The sequence below is a fragment of the Nymphalis io genome, chromosome 5 (genome assembly GCF_905147045.1).
Source record: "Nymphalis io chromosome 5, ilAglIoxx1.1, whole genome shotgun sequence".
Lineage (NCBI taxonomy): Eukaryota > Metazoa > Arthropoda > Insecta > Lepidoptera > Nymphalidae > Nymphalis > Nymphalis io.
Window position 1 is genome coordinate 13,066,801 of NC_065892.1, and position 19,184 is coordinate 13,085,984.

Here is a 19,184-nt window from a genome sequence, read left to right on the forward strand (position 1 = left end):
AGACGATTGGCCCTAATAATATTGGCCTTAATCAAATGTAAGGTAACAGCAAGTTGGTAATGTACTTACATCCGAGAAGAACCGCCAAGAAAAAGTCGTTACTAAGATAACTGAGTTATCTATTTTTATAGAGGTCTTAGTAGATAGTTCTTTACATATTTTAAGATAGAAAAAATTGTTTGCTTATATCTTGTACCAACCAACAATTCACTCCCCTCCGCGTGGGTGTTATATACGCATATTAAGCTACATATGTGTGCAGCATTTCTTATTAATTAAAACACACACATAAATCAGTCGAGGTTCGTTAGAGATGGAACAATGTGAACTTTCATATTCCGGTCATCGAATCTTTTGGCGTTAAACAAATTAGTTGGTGACTGTGGAAGTATTATCGTACAAGGTCTTGTAATACATAATATATTTAACATAAGTTTCATTCATTATTTATTTAAGCACTCACTTTGATAAAATAAAAACCAGTTCATTTTTTATTATTATTAATATATATAAAAAAAAGGATTTAAGTTCTATTGTGAGAAATAGTTGTAGTATATAAAGGGAAACAGAATAAAATTGCTATTGCTTTCTTTCCAAGAAAACTTCATGACTATTGCGAATATTAAAAAAAAAAAAAATATATAGTGTTTAAAAATTTATCATTAATAATTTTAATTTCAAACACACTTAAAATAGAATACATTTAGATGAGATACTGTAACAATATATATGGGTAGCGTAACCATCACACGCCCGTGGATTATGACTAAAATATGCTAGAATAGTATAATCGACATTTAACGCAACACACTCAACATGTGTTAGCAATTATAGACACAATGCTCTGACGTGTCACTGAAATAAACGCGCCTGATTACGTTTTATTGTCTACCCTGTTGGTCCTCTTCGACGTACATAACGTCACCGAGTTCAGTGTACAATACAGTACACTACAATACATCAAACTACAATATGATCACAATGAAATATACATTACAATACAGGTACGAAATATGTTCTTGATTTGATAGATTACGTAATTTTATTTGTAAATGTACAAATAACGTTGAAATTTAAAATATAAAAGTTGTTAAATAACTTAAGGTACCTGAACGTAGACACTATCAGCGGGACTTTTACACAAATTCATGGTATATCAGTTTGCTATGGATCGAGCTATGTTCAGAATATCTTTGAAGGATAAAATCAGAAATTATCCGAAGAACCAGAGTCACCGAAATAGCTTTCAAAATTAGCGAACTGAAGTTGCAGTGGTTTGATCACGTATTCCGAAGATACGATGGCCGTTGGAGCAGATGAGTCTTAAAATGGAAACTGCGGTTCGGCAAACGCAGCGTAGGTCGCATTCTAGTCCGCTGGACTGATAACGTGAAGAAGGTGGTGGAACTCGACTGGCGCCCCTTTTTATAGGCTTATGTAGCAGTAGATGACTATTGGTTGACGAAGACAATATTGATCTAAGAGACAAATCATAGCGTTATATATGATTAAAGTTGTAAAGATGTGTCTCTTATAGCTTTGAGTTATTCAGGCTTCTAGTTAACTAGATTGATTGTAGAAATTGGTTCATTTAAGATAAAAAATGTATATATTAAACAGCAATGTCTTTAAAAACAAATCCTTTCACTTTCTTCTCTTATGTAGTTTGACTAACGTTTTGAAACACTTAAACCTTTGATGTGAACAGCCGCTGTTTTATGCCTTACACATTAAACCGCAGGATTTTTATAGTTTATAAGCGGTTCCAAGCCTTTTCTTCTTAACATTGTTTAGGGTATTTTGATCTTCAGATATTTGAAGTACAACTTACAAACATCAAATAATATATTTGTCCATTTATATATTTATGGAAAACAAAGTGAATTCAACAGTTGTTTTTATTATACGTGGGCGTACGGACAGACTGGTCTTATGGTATGTGGTCACCATCCATAGACATTGGCATTGTAATATTTACCATTCCTTACTTCACCAATGAGTCATCAACCTTGGGTATTAAGACGTTATATCCCACGTGCTTTTAGTTGACTTACTCACCCTTCAAACCGGAACACAACAATGGTAAGTATTGCTGTTTGGCGGTAGATCCAGAGGGTCTTGCATAAAGCCCTACCGCCATGCAAATGTGTAATGGTCTGATATAAAACCATAGTTGCTGGGCAAAAACATGATCCTTTTAAGGAAAAGGCCAATTTCATCTCACTGCGGCAGAATTTTATCGGACACTTTAATTACGACGTTTTCACCACCAAAAATATCAATAAACTCTTCATTTATTTATATATTAACAACAAAATATTAATGTTTATTTTTTTCTTGACACCCTAAGCCTTGTTAGCTTAAAGGGTGCTGCTTAAACTAACAAACATAAACTCTAGACAAACTAATATATATAATTAAAACACACACACACATCAAACACAATAAAAAGAAAAAGAAAAAAATAGAGTAAAACAAATAATATAGTTTCTGCTGTAACAACTTTTGATATTATTTTAATGAACACTAAATGAATATGCTTTCATAGCGAATTATTTTTATATTTTATACAATGCAAGCGGACCTCAATTTGAGTACTCCTGGTTTAGATGTCAGATATATTACTTTGAAAAGAAATTCGGGCACGTGCGTTTTCTTCTTTTAAATGTTTTGTGTAAATATGAAGTGGGTGTTCCTGTTTTCATTTTTTTTTTATTCAGCTTGTTTTGTGACGTAAATCTAACTTTGTTTTTCATTAGTGTCTATATAAATGTTAAATAAAGCCTTATGTAGGAATTCATCCTTGTTTTTAACCATTGTTAATGATATTATCATATTAACTCATATTGTAACAAAAGAAATGTGTTAAATTCGTAGTAATATCTTTGAGTTGTTTTTTTTTTAACTAAGTTTAAGTGAAACTTGAATTTGACTCAATAACATTTTTTTTCAGCCTTTTGCCGTCTACTGCTGGACGAAAGCCTCCCCCATAGAACGCCAACCATCCCGATCTTGGGCAGTCCGCATCCATCCCGAACCTGCCACCTTTTTTAAATCGTCGGCCCATCTTGTCACAGGGCGTCCTACACTACGTTTGCCTAAGCGTGGTCTCCACTCCAACACGTGTCGGTTCCATCGGCCATCAATGCGCCTGGAGACATGACCAGCCCACTTCCACTTCAGCGAGCTAATTCTAAGCGCGATGTCGGTGACTTTAGTTCTCTGGCGAATGTCCTCATTTCGGATTCTATCTGCCAGAGAAACCCCAAGCATCGCGCGTTCCATTGCTCGCTGAGCGACCCTAAATTGGTGGACCAGTCCTACGGTAAGTGTCCACGTTTCGGCACCGTAAGTCATTACAGGTAGGACGCACTGATTGAAGACCCTGGTCTTAAGCGACTGTGGGATCGACGATTCAAAAATATGACGTAACATAACATTTACGTATACATATTACTTACAACGGTGCAAGTGAATAAAAAAAAATAAGTGTAAAAAACAGAAATATTATGTCGAGACTGAATATTTTAAATAATGCTACTTTTGATTTACGTTGTAATTACACAATAGAAAAAAATAAAAAAATTAAACAGACTATATAAAATAAAAGATAAGGAAAAAGTATATTTTACCATTGAACTGTCAGCAGTTAACAAAGCATGTGACATCTTAAGTATTTTTTGATTAATTACATAACAACGGTGATAAACAACTTTTGATATTTTGATTGAACTATTATTTGTGATTATAATTCATCTCGTGCTTTACGGTGAAGGAAAACATCGTGAGGAAACCTGCATGTGTCTAATTTCACTGAAATTCTGCCACATGTGAATTCTACCAACCCGCATTGGAGCAGCGTGGTGGAATAAGCTCCAAAACCTTCTCCTCAAAAAAGAGGAGAGGAGGCCTTTAGCCCAGCAGTGGGACATTCACAGGCTGTTACGGTACGGTGATAACTTGCTATATAAACACTAATGATTAATATAATATAATATAATGGTGTAATTATTATTTTTTCTAATTACTTACCTATTAACAGTTGCTGTGTGTTATCATACACTTGAAGTTCCATATTGTATCCGTCTTCAGGATAAGCATTAAAAATAAACGTATATTAACTTCATTGACTATAATACTTTCAACTAAGTAACATATAAGGTACAGTTGTTTCACAATATAAATAAATATAAAAACTTATATAATAGAAACATTGCGCAAAGTGATTTGTATATTTGCCCTGTTAAAACTGTCTACACCATTTAATTAATGGTGTTGCTATGCATCAAATTATACTCGAATGTACTATCACGTGCAATCAATAATTTTGGAATAGTTTACTCACTAAAAGTGTATACAATAATGAATTTATTTTTATATTAATATATCATATATAAAAAGTTATTTCAATATTTACTTTAATGTGAAATGTATATTTTGTTGGTGAACTCTACAATAACATTATGCTTGTTATTCCATTGAAAATGTGAAAGCAATTCTTTACTTGATAAATATCATAATTGATTTCCTAATAAAGCAACCTGACATAGGTTGTACTATTGTACAACCATCGGAGCCGGGTACCTTTATGAAGGTTTCCAATGCGTGAAAAAAATATGTTGTACGCACTAGTGTAGCTATTTATCGAAAAAATATATAAGCAGGTATAAAATTACCAAACGCCTTAATAAATTTAGAAATATGGTAACACCGTCATATTGTACTTTTAATGACATCATATTATGGCTCATTGACAATATTATTTACAATCGTGGGAGTGTAAGCTCTAGATTATAGCACGTATGATAAAGTCAATACAAAAATACGAATAAGGAAACAAAACGAATAGCCTTCTGCAAAGAACAATATGTAAATTAATACAGATGTTATTATCTGCATCCCCATATGACGGTAATAGCATCTTTGATGTTCGTATATATCGTGCAGAATTAGAAATACGCTTCTTATGGATTCATCAATCTTATACGGCTATTACTGCGTAAATCCAACGTCTTATACTTGTTATACTGGATATGTACCATCAAAGAAATCGACTTATTAATCAGTGCGAGTCTTTCATTCCTTGTAATTATAATTTCTTGGTTCAAGATTGATGTTAGTTCCTTTGTTGATAGTGTAAGATCAATTTGATACGGTCTGGCAACACATGGCTTTAACTTTACAGCCAATAGCATTTAATTATTTAGAATTTCTTGTTGCTAACATTTCCCTTATAAGCTGTTGAAAAGTAATTACGTAGATGTTTTTCAAATTTGTTTTTAAATCCAGTTTAAACTAGTTTAGTCTTGATATGATGGAAATTGAAGGAACCGACCTCAGTGTAGGAGTCTTTTTTTTAATACGTTAGCGGATGGGCCTATGGGCTATCTGAAGGTAAGTGGTCACCACCCACCATAGTCATTAGCGCTGTAAGAAATATTACCATGGCTCCATTGTCAATAGACCAAACCTTGTCAACTAAGATGTTATGTCCCTTGTGTCTGTATTTACACTTTCTCACTCACAATTCAAACCGGAACACATGATGCTAGTATTGCTGTTTGCCGTTAGCATATCTGGTGAGTGGGTGTTACAGGGTAGGGTACGGGAATGCACAAAGCCCTACTACCAAGTTATTTCCATTACTGCGCTTGTAAATTATTAATTCACAATTGATGTAGTTACTTGTATAAGATTACTTGGATACGTCATTGTTTGTTAAAATTCTTAAGGAATCTAGATTACACAGTCGTAACTAGATTAAAACATAATAGACATATTTTATTAACGTCCAAAATTAGAAAAAAGCGTCAAAATGACTATATTTTTATTGTATTTGTTTCAGTACGAAATATTAAAAGCTCACGGTTTTTGGTGCTTTTGATAAAAAAACACTCGACAACCATAACAGTATGAGATGCCAAAATGTTATTTTACGAAAGTTTTAAAGTTTTCATTTTTCAAATATTCCATTTCATTTTTTGTCACTGTTCTCTACTTTAATAAATGCATATAAAATTTAATATTTTATACGCAAGTGCAATTTTAATATACCGTTTTAAATATATTTTTAAAGCTGAGTGGTCACTGTTTCATGAATCATTTTTGAGGAAAAAAAAATTGTATCTAATTCAGGTACTAGGTTGTATTTCAAATTACCCTTTTAAATGAACTTTTCGTTTAATTAACAAACAGAGAGTCAGAGTTACTTTCGCATTTATAGTATTGGCCTGCTTTGACGTTGGTTAGCGGGACATCGCTATAAAGCTTTAAAGTCGCTTTATTGTAAAAATACCTTGTGAGTTTTTTTAATATATTAAGATGTACAAAGTAATAGAGAAGGGCAAAGACCTTAAACAAAAAGTGATGAGGTCTCTGAGGCGTAAATTTACGGGGAGATGGAGATCTTTAATTACTTATTCAGTGAATCTATACAAATAAGACTCGTCACAGTTCTCATCAGTTACTGAAGAAAGTTTAACGGCACTTCGTAATATATAAAACTTACTTTAAGCTTTAAACGTGTGTCTGTTAATATATCTATAATAGTTATATGATATGTCTGTATTATATTTCTGTGTGATTATAATTTTGTACAATAATATATTTGTTTCATAGTTTAATAATCATTAATAAAAATAATTTACTTAATTTTGAAAATTTTATGTATTAAGATAATTTTATGTATTATTTCATATGATTAATTAAAAAAACAATAAAAAAAACTAAAAATAGAAACTCACCACTTTGACATAAAACACAGTCAGCTGTTTTCTGAACGCTTTGCCCTTGACAGGGCGCCCCTCCATTCAAGGGGTGGGGATCAGTGCAGGTGCGCGTGCGACGCTGTCCCGCCACGCGACCGTTGCAACGGCACTGCGTCCACGGTCCCCATGAACTCCAACCGCCGTTAACTGCAAGTTTAATAGTAATTAAAACTAGACAGGAAAACAATAATTCTGAAAGACTAAATTTAAACAAATTTGGGTATTGTATGGTAATGTAATCAAGATATCAACACATGGGCTAACATATAATTCTATCAATGATTTTTTACTTCTTTGCGTGTACAAAATTTACATCGATCAGACTAGTAAAAGTTGCTCAAATCACAACTAGAATAGTGGTGATTATCTTTAAACAGGTCAACAGATTTTATTTAAATGAAATTAAAATCTCGATCATGTCACCTTACATACAAAAAAAATTATCAATCAGTTCATCCGTTTAGAAACTACCAAACAAAAGACACGCTCAGATACGAGATACTCGTACGTAAGTTAAAATTATAACCCCTTTTTGCATCGAGGTTTAAAAAATTCAAGCGACACCTAGTCAGTTTACATTTGTTTATTTGTTTAAACTATGTTTGTTAATAAAAAAAACTATTTATATCAAATCAAAATATTTTTATTCAAATACACTTGAATCGTCAAGCGGTTCGGGATGTGGATACTAACGAGATTCTCTCTCTTTTAAAAAAATGTATAATTGACTCAATGGAATTAGACGGTTAATATATTACATATTACAAATAGATCTACAAAGGCTTAAAGTGCGACTGAAATAAATTTGATTTTTGCTTTGTACATTTTTATGAAATCTTTATATTTCATGATGCTTTTGTAAAAAATACAATATTAAGAAAAATCGTTTACCGAAATTACTTTTCGTCACGCGTTTGATGTCGATTGAATAAAATGGTAAAATACAAAAGGAAAATGGCTATTTATATATTTTATAGAATTAATTTCACACGAAAAGCGGTAATTCAAATCAATTTCGATTTCAATGCTATATATTTTTTCCTATGTGCTAAACATATATAAGTATATAAAAACAATGTATTAGTATTGTAACTAATATAATAATTGGTAACACTGTCATCATCCAAATATTAATATAATTGGAAAATTTTCAAATTGTTGGTAACTAGGTGCAAGGTGTTGGTGACTATTATTGGTGTTCCTTTAAAAAAAGTTAAGCGTCAATAGCGCAATTGCTTACTGATCGCCTAGCGATATAAAACTCACAGGTTCGATTCTGATACCTTGAGCTATTATTGTTTTCATTCCTAACAAAAGCTATACGCTTAATTGGAGGGGTAAATTAAGCATTTTAGTAATTGAAGCCAACTCCTTAAGACGAGAGGAGACCTCCTCTCGAGATCTCGTCCAGCGGTGTGACATTCACACGATGTTACTCTGTCATTGTGAATACATTCTATGATAAGCAACAATACGTGAAATATCAATAAAACCGCCAAACGGTGATATTTTCTTTGATGCGTGTATCAATATTTTAATTTATTATAATTAATGTCGATAAAAGTAAATATAATATCATTTTCATATTGTAGTGTACTGTCGTGTATTTGTTTTCATAGGATATTTCTATGTACGTTACATGGAAAATGCTTCAAAATTACCGACTACGGTTCACCTAGTTACAAGTATATCCGTGGTACATTATTATAATGACTTATTCATTGCTAATAAAATTAATTAAAAGAAAATAAGTCCATACGTTGAAATATGTGTTTACTATAAGAGCGAGTAGACTTTATATGAATCAGTCGAAGTTCTAAAACTAAGCCGTCCAAGTTACTCTTAAGGCATATTCCGTTCATGCGTAGGTTTTCAAGCTCGAATATTTAAGATATTATGTTAATTTAACCCACGCAAGACCATCAAAATCAATACAGTATTCAATTAAGTTAAAAATTCAATTTAAATGATGCAATAAAGAAGTTAATCAAGCAGTTAAGAAATACTAAAGTAAAAAAAAAGATTTGAACACGCAACGGGCATAGAGAACGTATCTTTCTCCAGATCGCACGTTAGGTTTAACATGCTAGGTCGCGTGTCTAGGTGACCTGGGCGCAAAAGAGTGATTTATATAAGAAATCAACCTACAAATTCATACAATTTGTGATTAGTTACGCTGGATTGGACTTAATTGGCGGTTTTATCAGAGAATAACATTTTTATAACTCAATTTTTTTAATAATTAAACCGTTATCTAACTTTCACTGACGATATAAAATTCTGAATTCATATATATGGAAAGATTAATTTTATTATGATGCTATATAAAAGAAAGTTAATATTATAGTAAACGATAATTTAAAAAAAAATGTTTTGTTAAGAATTAGCAGTAATAAAAATCACTTCAGCTGATACAAGGCCTCATTCAAATGCTTCTAGTCTTTAGTTGTTACGAAATAATAACTTTGATAAAAGGTACAAAAACATTACGAAAATTAAACCACCTTATTCAAAAATCCTGTTGAATGCTTCACAATAATATTAACATAATTTTCTTTCCAGTCGAAGGATGTTTTCTAAAACTTTGTATAATAGCGGATACTTCCCTAAATTACACGTAATGGGGGTTATATTATCTTAACGGTTATAAATTGTAAGACTTCACACTACGCCACATGTTCCCCGGGAATTAGTATTAATGACGCCATTTTTTCTTCCTTCAGAAATAAATGGGTTTTTAGATCACAATAAAAAAAAAACTTTGAAGTACCTTGTACTTTGTTATCTACATATTTAAAAGAATAATTAACTAACTGTTTGGTATATCAACACACGATCCATTCTACTGGGGCTATAACCATGAAAATTAGCACACTGTTTCCTTTAATACAGTAAAAATCTTTTATACAAACTTTCATTCCCTTTCATTTCTTCAATAAAGAAGGACCTTCAAATGAAACAATTCTGAAATGTGACGCGAGTGAAGCCGCGGGTAAAGTTTTAATATAAAGTGTACACACTACAGTTACAGTTAAATGAAGAATGTATTTTATTATTAAAGTTCTATAATATATTTAACAGATCTCAATAATTATAAATAAAATAACTATTTTATTTGTTATTTGTGTGTTGTTTTCATTGATTGATGGAAGAGGTCCGTTTTTTTTTTAAATAGTGCCTAGCTTCTTTTGTATAGATATGATAAATTACTATGTGACGAACGGACGCAATAGGTCGATTAATCAGTTGTATTGAGATTAAATCAAGATTTCATTTTCAGTCATTGCTTTTGCTATTCGTAACAGGTAATAAAAAACGTATAGATTAAATGAACGCTACAAGTGAAATGATGAATTAGAAATAATTATAAATATTTGATAAATTCTTCGTTTGTTTGATAATTAGTCGAGATGGCCTAGTGGTTAGAACGCGTGAATCTTAACCGATGATCGTGGGTTCAAACCCGGGCAAGCACCACTGAATTTTCATGTGCTTAATTTGTGTTTATAATTCATCTTGTGCATGACGGTGAAGAAAAACATCGTGAGAAAACCTGCATGTGTCTAATTTCATTGAAATTCTGCCACATGTGTATTCTACCAACCCGCATTGGAGCAGCGTGGTGGAACTGTACTGTTACTATTTGATAAATATTTGAAACTTATTTCTACTTATGCGCAAACCTTAATGGTGAAGTGTAAGTTACTTTATATCATGGGGCAAAAAAGAACAACCTAATTCACTCAAAGAAGCCCTTTTAATTTCGTAATTTCCGTCCATCCGCCCGTCTGTCACAAAAATGCTTCCCCTTATGTCTGGCGGTGTTCTATGTATTTAGGATATATTCTACGTCTGGCTGACTAAACGTTTCATTATATACATAACAATAAAAGATCGACGAAATGGCTCTGAATGTTGATAGAATATTGTGTCATCAAGTGACCGGGGTTTTAAATTACTACTATTCTACAGTTTTTTTATATTCTAAATTAGTCTTTGCTAGCGTTTGGCTCGCGGATTCGCCCACGTCATAATCGAAAATCTAGTTAAACGGAATGAAAAGACCAAAATGTGTTAATTATGTGATATTTTTAGCTGTGATAAAGCGTAAATAAAAAACAAATATTTATAATACACGCAACCTCTCGTATTTATTATATTGGTGATTTCAAAGATAAAGAAAACATTATGAAAAATATTTTTTAACTCAAGATAAATTTAGACATTGTATATCAACCAATCGGCAATCGAGTAGCGTGGTGAAGTAAAATTAAAAAAATTATCTTTAAGTGGATTTTGTCTAGAAGGCCTAGGTAAGCCGAGCTGAGCTGACAGCTTGGATGGTGGTGTAAAATTTGAATATATTTCTTCAAAGCAAACGTTTATGGATGGAGCTGATCACTAATTAGTTGGTGGTCCATTTGATGGATTGCCTTCCTAAAATATTTAAATTAAAAAAAAGCTGTTTCCTGTCTTTCAAAATCAATTTTAATTTGAATGCATAATGCATACTTATTAGATGAATATTGTAATAAATAAAAAAGTCAGTATCATAATCTGTGCGCTGTTTTTTGCGTGATATTTAAACTGTTCCAAGAACGTTTGGAATTTTAATGTATAAAATTAGCACGAGGACCTTTGATAGTGTGTAATTCTAGTCATTCAAAAAAAATTACGACTTTAGTATAAGTCATGTTCTATAATTCTTAAAGGATGATATGTTACAAGGGACCGATGACCACCCGCGGGCAATCTTTGATCGCTGTTTTGACGATAAAAATTCATTGCCCATTACATTACGGCTTAACTATCGAATTATTAATATAAATAAAGATATAGCTTAATGGAGATTTTTGAGAATCTATTAAAGCTTTGGTATTTGGTTTAATGATAATGGCTATTTAGATTTGTGTAATTAACTTTCTGTATGAACTACGCTTTAGAGTTCCTTTGATTTTATTAAATGTAAATACGATTATATATTTACTATAGAAATACAAAAATAAAAAAAACAAGTTGACACTAAATTAGGAAAAATTATTGTATTTTACAATAAAAAGGTTGTCAAATAAGACTGAAATTTCGGAACTTTAAAATTTAAATTCTTTTTTTATTTAAGTTATTTAAATAAAAACCTTTTTAAACTAATGTTGTCTTTTATATTGTTCTATTTATATAGTTATTGTAGAGATTATGGAGGCATGTTTATCATTGTTAATAAAAAATATTATCATTATTTTAGAGCTTGGAATAAGCAAATACTTTTTAATTCTATTTTTATTCATTCATTCCGATAAAAGCTTCTCATGGAATTAATTTGAAAATAACGATGTACAAGTACCTACACTTTAAAGCCTGCTTTAATAAAGTATTTTTTAATTTAAAATTTAATATCACATCAGATTGATAAATTAGCGAGGATAATTAATTTTCATTACACAACCGCATTTCGCGGTAAATGTTATGTTTTCCAACAAAATCCGAAGTAAGTCATTCATCAATTACCCCGTGCGTGACGAAACAACAAACAAGTTCACAACATAGCATTTGTTTTGTGAACAAGCCTTATAAAAGGCTTACTGACGACAAACACGGTCGGTTTTTCGTTAAAAGTATTTAATATTTCAACACGAACAAAGTGAATTTAATTAATACGCTTGATTGATTGTCATGCAAGGAAGTATTAATATTTATTTATTTCTCGCTTTCGCAAAGCTTTGGTAATCCAATAAATAAATTTTGTTTGACGATAAATTAATTATTACACATAAACAATTATGACAATAAAAACAAATTCTTTAATTTTAAACATTTTTATAATTTTAGTTTTTGTTATATATATATATGTCTGAAAATTTTAGCTCAATCGGTTGCGTGGAACTTATTTGAAAGTTATTCGTAAGTATTGACCTGATCAAGAACAGAGCATCTAAAAATAATACTGTAAGTATGTAAGCTGTACATAGAGATGTAAGTGTATGTTGTGTCTGAGTGCGTATGAGAATATATTAATGTATAATAATGAGGTATGTTTTAATATCAACGTAATTAATTTTTGAACACGTTTGAAAGCAAATACACTCTCATGCTGTGATTTTGCAGCGTATGATTTGTTTCATTAGGCTAATCAAGTTCAACCGTCAAAATTATTACCGTTATTATTATGACACATTCATATTATAAATAAGAGTAATATGTTTTATTAGTTAGGCTATTTCACATTGGATATTATTATGAGGTTTCAAATTGGACTTGCAATGAGTAATAAGTTATGATGAAAATTATATTAATTACGTTTTACGTTTACGTTTGATTTGTTTGTATATAAGCCAGGATGACGCGGTACCTGAAAACAACACTGAGTTTTCCTTAGCTTAATTTGGGCTTATAATTAATTTAATTTTCGGTGGTGAACAAAAAAATCACGAGGAAACTTACATGTATCGGAAATTCTGCTACATTTGTGCTAGTCTAAGATCTGACAGATAAACGCGATGGAATAAATCATCGCTCAAAAGGCATTATCCAGAAATGTTATTAATAATCACCAGAACTATTATTATAGCTTTTAATATTTCTATAAAAACATAACGATAACTAACTAATGAAAAGAAAATTATAGGAAGTAATAAAACACATTACCAGAACCGAATTTGATAACAATATCGACCACTTACGTATCTACACATTTCTGAATCAAACACAAAGGGCTTTTGCCCACTAATAAACTTAATTGGTCACAGCCTGAACAGTACCTAACATGGAATATAAGATAGTCCCTATTTTGAAATGCATAAGGACTAAAATCTAACAACACAATTCTCGCCTACAAACGCTCGACTATATCAAGAACAACTATTCCAATTAGAACCTTCGTTTCTAAAACGGAATTTACAGTGTAAACAAGGCATTTCCCGCGGATTCGGTCACTTCCCACTAGGTAGCCACTAACTGCACTATTTGACTTCGGTGTCTGAAGGGAAATTAATGAAAACTCAGTGGATAAACTTATCTACGTAATGCTTTTATGAGACTATAACTAGTTTTGTCTACGAATCTAGGTAATTCGTGTCTATGAAATTTTGATTTGAAGGTTTAACTTTGTGAAGTACTTAGTATATTAATTATTAAATTAGAATAGTTTAGTTCTTTTGTTAGAGGATAGTTCCAACTGTTTGATTTAGTTTCTGTGTACTGTTTAGTTAAACTTACTAGATTTTTAGTTTAGTATTTTGATTAAGAGGTTAATGTATTCGCTTTTTCCGTATAAAAATCATTTATATTGGATTGATTCCAAGAATCGTTATATGAAAATATAAAATGTTTTAGTTACATAAAAGTAAGTAACTAATTAAAATCTGAATAAAATGAATTAACTTTAAATCCATTCCTAACACGAAGTATCGAAAATTACGATTACAACTAACATTATACCTTGAAGCTATGCGAATTATATTAGCTCTCAAAGGATCATTATTTATTAATGAAATACCTTAGTTATTTTATAAGGGACCAGATTTTGGACGTGCCAAGTTAGAGGTACTGATTGCAATCAGTTAAGCAGGCGCCATATTTCCAAGATGGCGTGGGTGAAGCGGCATCTCTAATGACTCTCCCATGCGCTTGCGCTGCAATAATTGCAAGGCATCGGCGCGTGCCCTTTGATCTCACTAAAGTATAGTTATTACGGACAAGATAGGGTGAAATGAGCGTTAAAGAGGATCGAGAATTGTCGGTTGTCAGATAAATTATACATGAAATAATAAAACGTGTTAGAGGCCTCGTTACGTAGGCTAAGGTTAGGCTGCACGGTGATCACATTTTGATACGTTTAGATAGCACACAACAGCATGAAGGAATTAGTCATTTCATTTATGTCAAAGTGCTAAAGTGGAAAACCGGTAAAGGGATTATTAAAGTGATTTAAAAGAGGGCTTATAGCTTGAGCGTGTTTCAACTTCCAATACAAGATTAGGTCATATTTTATTATTATTCGTTTGTACAAATGAGAAATTTTATGAGTTCGTGTATTGTTTGAGCATTATACGATTAATTGTGATGTTTAAAGATAGCGTAAATTGTAGCTTGATTGCAAATGAAATGATTCATTTTAAAAACGTCAAATGTTATTAAATATAAACTGTAATATTAAAAAAAAACTGCTCTTAAAGATAAATTTTGTTTACAAAGTCTATTTGCCACTTGTTGTGTATAGTTATATAGATGATCAACCTAGATCGACTAGCTAGATCTTGTTCAATTCCCGGCTCAGGTCATTAAAAAGTTTTTAGGATTTTCTCAGAAGCAGATCAGGGTTTTAAACTTTGCCTCATGCCTCAGAAAGCATATAAGGAAGTCTTTGGTCCTACGCCTGAACTCTTTTCCGTTGTGACGGATTTGCCGTCCCATCAGATTACGAGAGTGAAATCACGTTATGTCTTCGCTGATTCTACAATTGATTTAAATTAATCGATTAATTATTAATCAGTAGAATATACTTAAGTATAGTCCAATAGAAATTAGAAAAAGTTATAATATTTATATAAAACCTTTTAATTGACTTTATTTTAAGTTTTATTTTATACAGTTTTGGTTATTCTGTTACCGACTCTAAAATCATTTTTTTATCGTTTTTATTATTTTAAAAAATAGTCATCTGGCTAAAACTGTTACCATTGCATATTATTAATGCAAACGTCAGCTTTAATGCTATAAACATTTTACATTTTTTCTATAAAAAACATTTTTTATTCACAATTAGAGTTCATAATGTTTTCTTAACAATTAAGCTAATAAAGATATTATCTGATAATTTCTTTAAGAATAAATGTGTTAAGTCTCAAATAAACTTTTGATTCATTTCATATTAAACCTTAACTACACAAGTAAAAAGGGCTAGCGATTAATTTACTATAAACAATCTCCATCAATGAGAATATAACCTAATTACAATAGCTCACTATGAAATGCTGTCTCTACATGTAAATTTTACCTTATGACCTACTTCGCAGGCCATAATTTAAGCATTCACTCGCTCTATAATTGCTGTTAAACATGAACACTTAAAATTAATTACTGAAGCATAGTTAAATTGTATTAGCATAACTAAAACTCACCGTAAACGGTTAATGTTGCCGACTCCGAAATTCTTTTTCCTGCAATGTTCTCAGCCACGCAACTATAGTTCGCCATGTCCTGGATAACAAAAGAAATAATTATACTATATAATTTTTAAGAGGAAAACAAACAATAAAATTATTCTTAGAAGTTAACAGAATACAAAAACCAAATAAATATTTACAAATAAAGTCATCATTACAAACAACAATTATTATATATATATAAATAAATTAAATAAACACAAAGTTAATAAATATATATATATATATATATATATATATAATAAAATATATATATATATATAATAAAATATATATAATATATATATATATATATATATATATATATATATATATATAATAAAAGTATAAGCTAAAAAATACAATAAACTTAGAATGATAAAATATTCAATTTCGAAAGTTCTACTTAAATAAATGACAAAAATTTCGTATTTTAGTTTATATATAAATATATATACGTGTAAAGTAAATATTGAAAATGTAATGTGACCTTTAAAAAAGGAACATTTTCTCATGAGAGAAACAAATTACGTAATGTGCATAATAAAAAGCAAATAAAAAAATTGATTTAAATTTAGTAATATATAAATTAAATATGCAAGGAGCAAAAACATCAATGTATTTATATTGAGCTCGTTATAAGTCTACAGAAACATTAGATGAAGATAGCTTTGAACGATGTAAACGCATGACTGTAAACATTACATTTAATTAAGAAAATGGCTCCAACACCTACAGAGATAATGTTACGGAGCGAGTGACACTGGTTGCAATTAATCCATGCCTCGCCGCAAAGGCTAATTAGTGAGTGCTCTGTGTAGGAAACAGGAGATGGTGTGAGTTATTTGCAATTTTGTCGTCATGGTGCTGCGTTGAGTTGATTACGGGGGACATCGGACCGTGATTGTAATTATGAACCTTTATCTATAACGAGTCATATACTTATATGGTGGATAATCTAAAATATAACAATTTATTATATTTAGTTTAGATTTTTTTAAATCCCAAGTAACTTTATCAAATGTATGATGAGTTATTTAAATAAAAGTAGACTAGCTAAAATGTATGCTCTTAATCATGATTTAAAAAAAACAACTTGCTTTTTCAAAATATTTCAGAGAGTTTCAAATAAAAGCTTATGTAAAAATGTGTCATGTCCATATGCTAAAATATTTCTTATGAATAATATATTAAAACCGACAAGTACAATAAAATAAAATTAATTACACAAGACAAATGTCCCTTCCCATGAAATGTAGAATTAAATTAACCCCAGCTCTCAGACTTTTATCAAGCACCGTCCAGTATGCTTTGAAGGAGTGTAACGGAACGTGACAAAAAGGTGATTTCAACCGGCGACACCGACTCGTGTCGCAATTAATAAATGTCTGTCGCGCTCGACTAATTAGTCGCAGTCGGAAAGATAAATAAATAATTCGCGACAAGATGCTGCGATTGTCCGCACCAACACCAAGAAGTTGGATGTAAAGTAATAAGGACTGCCGTTCTTATCGGATTCAAATCTTAAATGAAGAAAGCACCGACATTTAATAGCAGGCATTCAGTAACGTTCATTGCATGCTTTTAGACGATAAGACGTCTAGTTGACTATAAAAAAACTACTTTTTCCTTCCATATTCCATTCAGAATCAAATGCTTTGTACTGTCAGTGGGTTTTTCGAAAAAGAAAATCTATTCAAGTGACACGCTAACATCAGATTCTCGTAAAAATAATGCCATTAAAAGATACATGGCAAGTTGAATGAAGGGGTGTCGCGTGTGTCAGAATAACTGACTCATCATCATGAATAACCAAATGTACGAACGGGCTTAAATTAGGATTTGCAGCTCTCTCATCTTAACGCTTAATGATAAATTTGTTTACAGCATCTGTACTTTAGACAATATGTAAGAGTCGACGCGTAATTAAAACACGTGTTTTTAATATTTGAACATCAGAGTCATTGTTTGATTTTGTGGTTTAATTCATTATGACTTTTATTACTACGTTTTGTAATAAATCATTGGACAAAGAAAATGTTTTAAGATTATCCTTATGATAAGTGGGGATGAATAGTTTAATTTAAAATTGACGACGAGTTTAAAATGCTAATGAGGATATTTGTCCAAGTCTCACGCTTATTAAGACATAAAACTGTCACTAAAATGGAAATTTGAATATAAGATATCATTATATTTTCGTATCTTGAAAATATATTTAACGATTTTGGTGAGTCTTGGTATTAGGTTGTTGTTGTTGTTTTGGACGCAATGTTTGAAGACGAAAGTCTTCAACCTATGCGTCTTACCTGCCATGTCATACGGTGCCGAAACGTGGACACTAACTGCGGGACTAGTCCACAAATTCAAAGTCGCTCAGCGTGCTATGGAGCGAGCTATGCTCGGAGTATCTTTGAAGGATAAGATCAGAAATGAGATTATCCGGAAAAGAACCGGAGTCACCGACATAGCTTGCAAAATTAGCAGGCTAAAGTGGCAGTGGGCTGGTCACGTATGTCGTAGGACCGATGGCCGTTGGAGCAGACGAGTCCTAGAGTGGAGACCGCGAATCGGCAAGCGCAGCGTAGGGCGCCCTCCAGCCAGGTGGACCGACGACCTTAAGAAGGTGGCGGGCACCAACTGGATGCGGAAGGCGGAGGACAGGGAGCTTTGGCGCACCTTGGGAGAGGCCTATGTTCAGCAGTGGACAACGATTGGCTGTTGATTGATTGATTGGTATTAGGTTGTCTAGGATATATTAAAATGTGCTTGTAGTTGACCTTACTTGAGTGCGGTGAGGCTTATCAAGGTGAATTCAATTTAATTCAAAAAACCTGTATGCATTTCTTTCTGTATCGTTAAAAATATTTGCTTAGTAGAAAGTTTGCGCAAGCAAGTCTTGATAGGTACTATCCATCATATATTGTAACGCCAAACAGCAATACTTTGTAATATTGTGTTTCAGTTTAAAAGGTGAGTGAGCTAGTGTAACTACAGGAATAAGGAACACAGTCTTAGTTCCCAAGGTTGGTGACGCATTGGCTTTCGCAGTAATTATTAATTAAGTTAATAGTGCCGATGTCTATAATGGGCGATGGTGATAATTCACCATCAGTTGGCCCATTTGCCTGTCTACTAACTCATATTCAAAAAAGTTTCTAAATATATCATTGCAAGCGCAAATATTCTAACGTTTCACTTCTGTCAAATATATAGATGACAATACGAAACAAAGACCCCGTACAAGCTCAAACGTGCTGCGTGGTTCAGTCAATAG

The 19,184-nt window shown here is 31.7% G+C and overlaps 1 protein-coding gene across 2 annotated transcripts in view; it reads right to left on the reverse strand.

The window, feature by feature from the left end:
• The window catches only part of LOC126768619 (netrin receptor UNC5C-like), a 69,539-nt gene that overhangs the window by 17,309 nt on the left and 33,046 nt on the right, over positions 1–19,184 (reverse strand). Inside the window, exons 5-7 of one of the 2 annotated variants that reach the window (XM_050486814.1) lie at positions 15,884–15,962; positions 6,744–6,914; positions 4,033–4,086 (exon numbers count right to left, since the gene is read on the reverse strand). In XM_050486814.1, coding sequence (XP_050342771.1) covers positions 4,033–4,086; positions 6,744–6,914; positions 15,884–15,962 — 304 coding nt within the window. The remainder of the gene's footprint in view (positions 1–4,032; positions 4,087–6,743; positions 6,915–15,883; positions 15,963–19,184) is intronic. The other variant, XM_050486815.1, reaches the window with a different exon arrangement.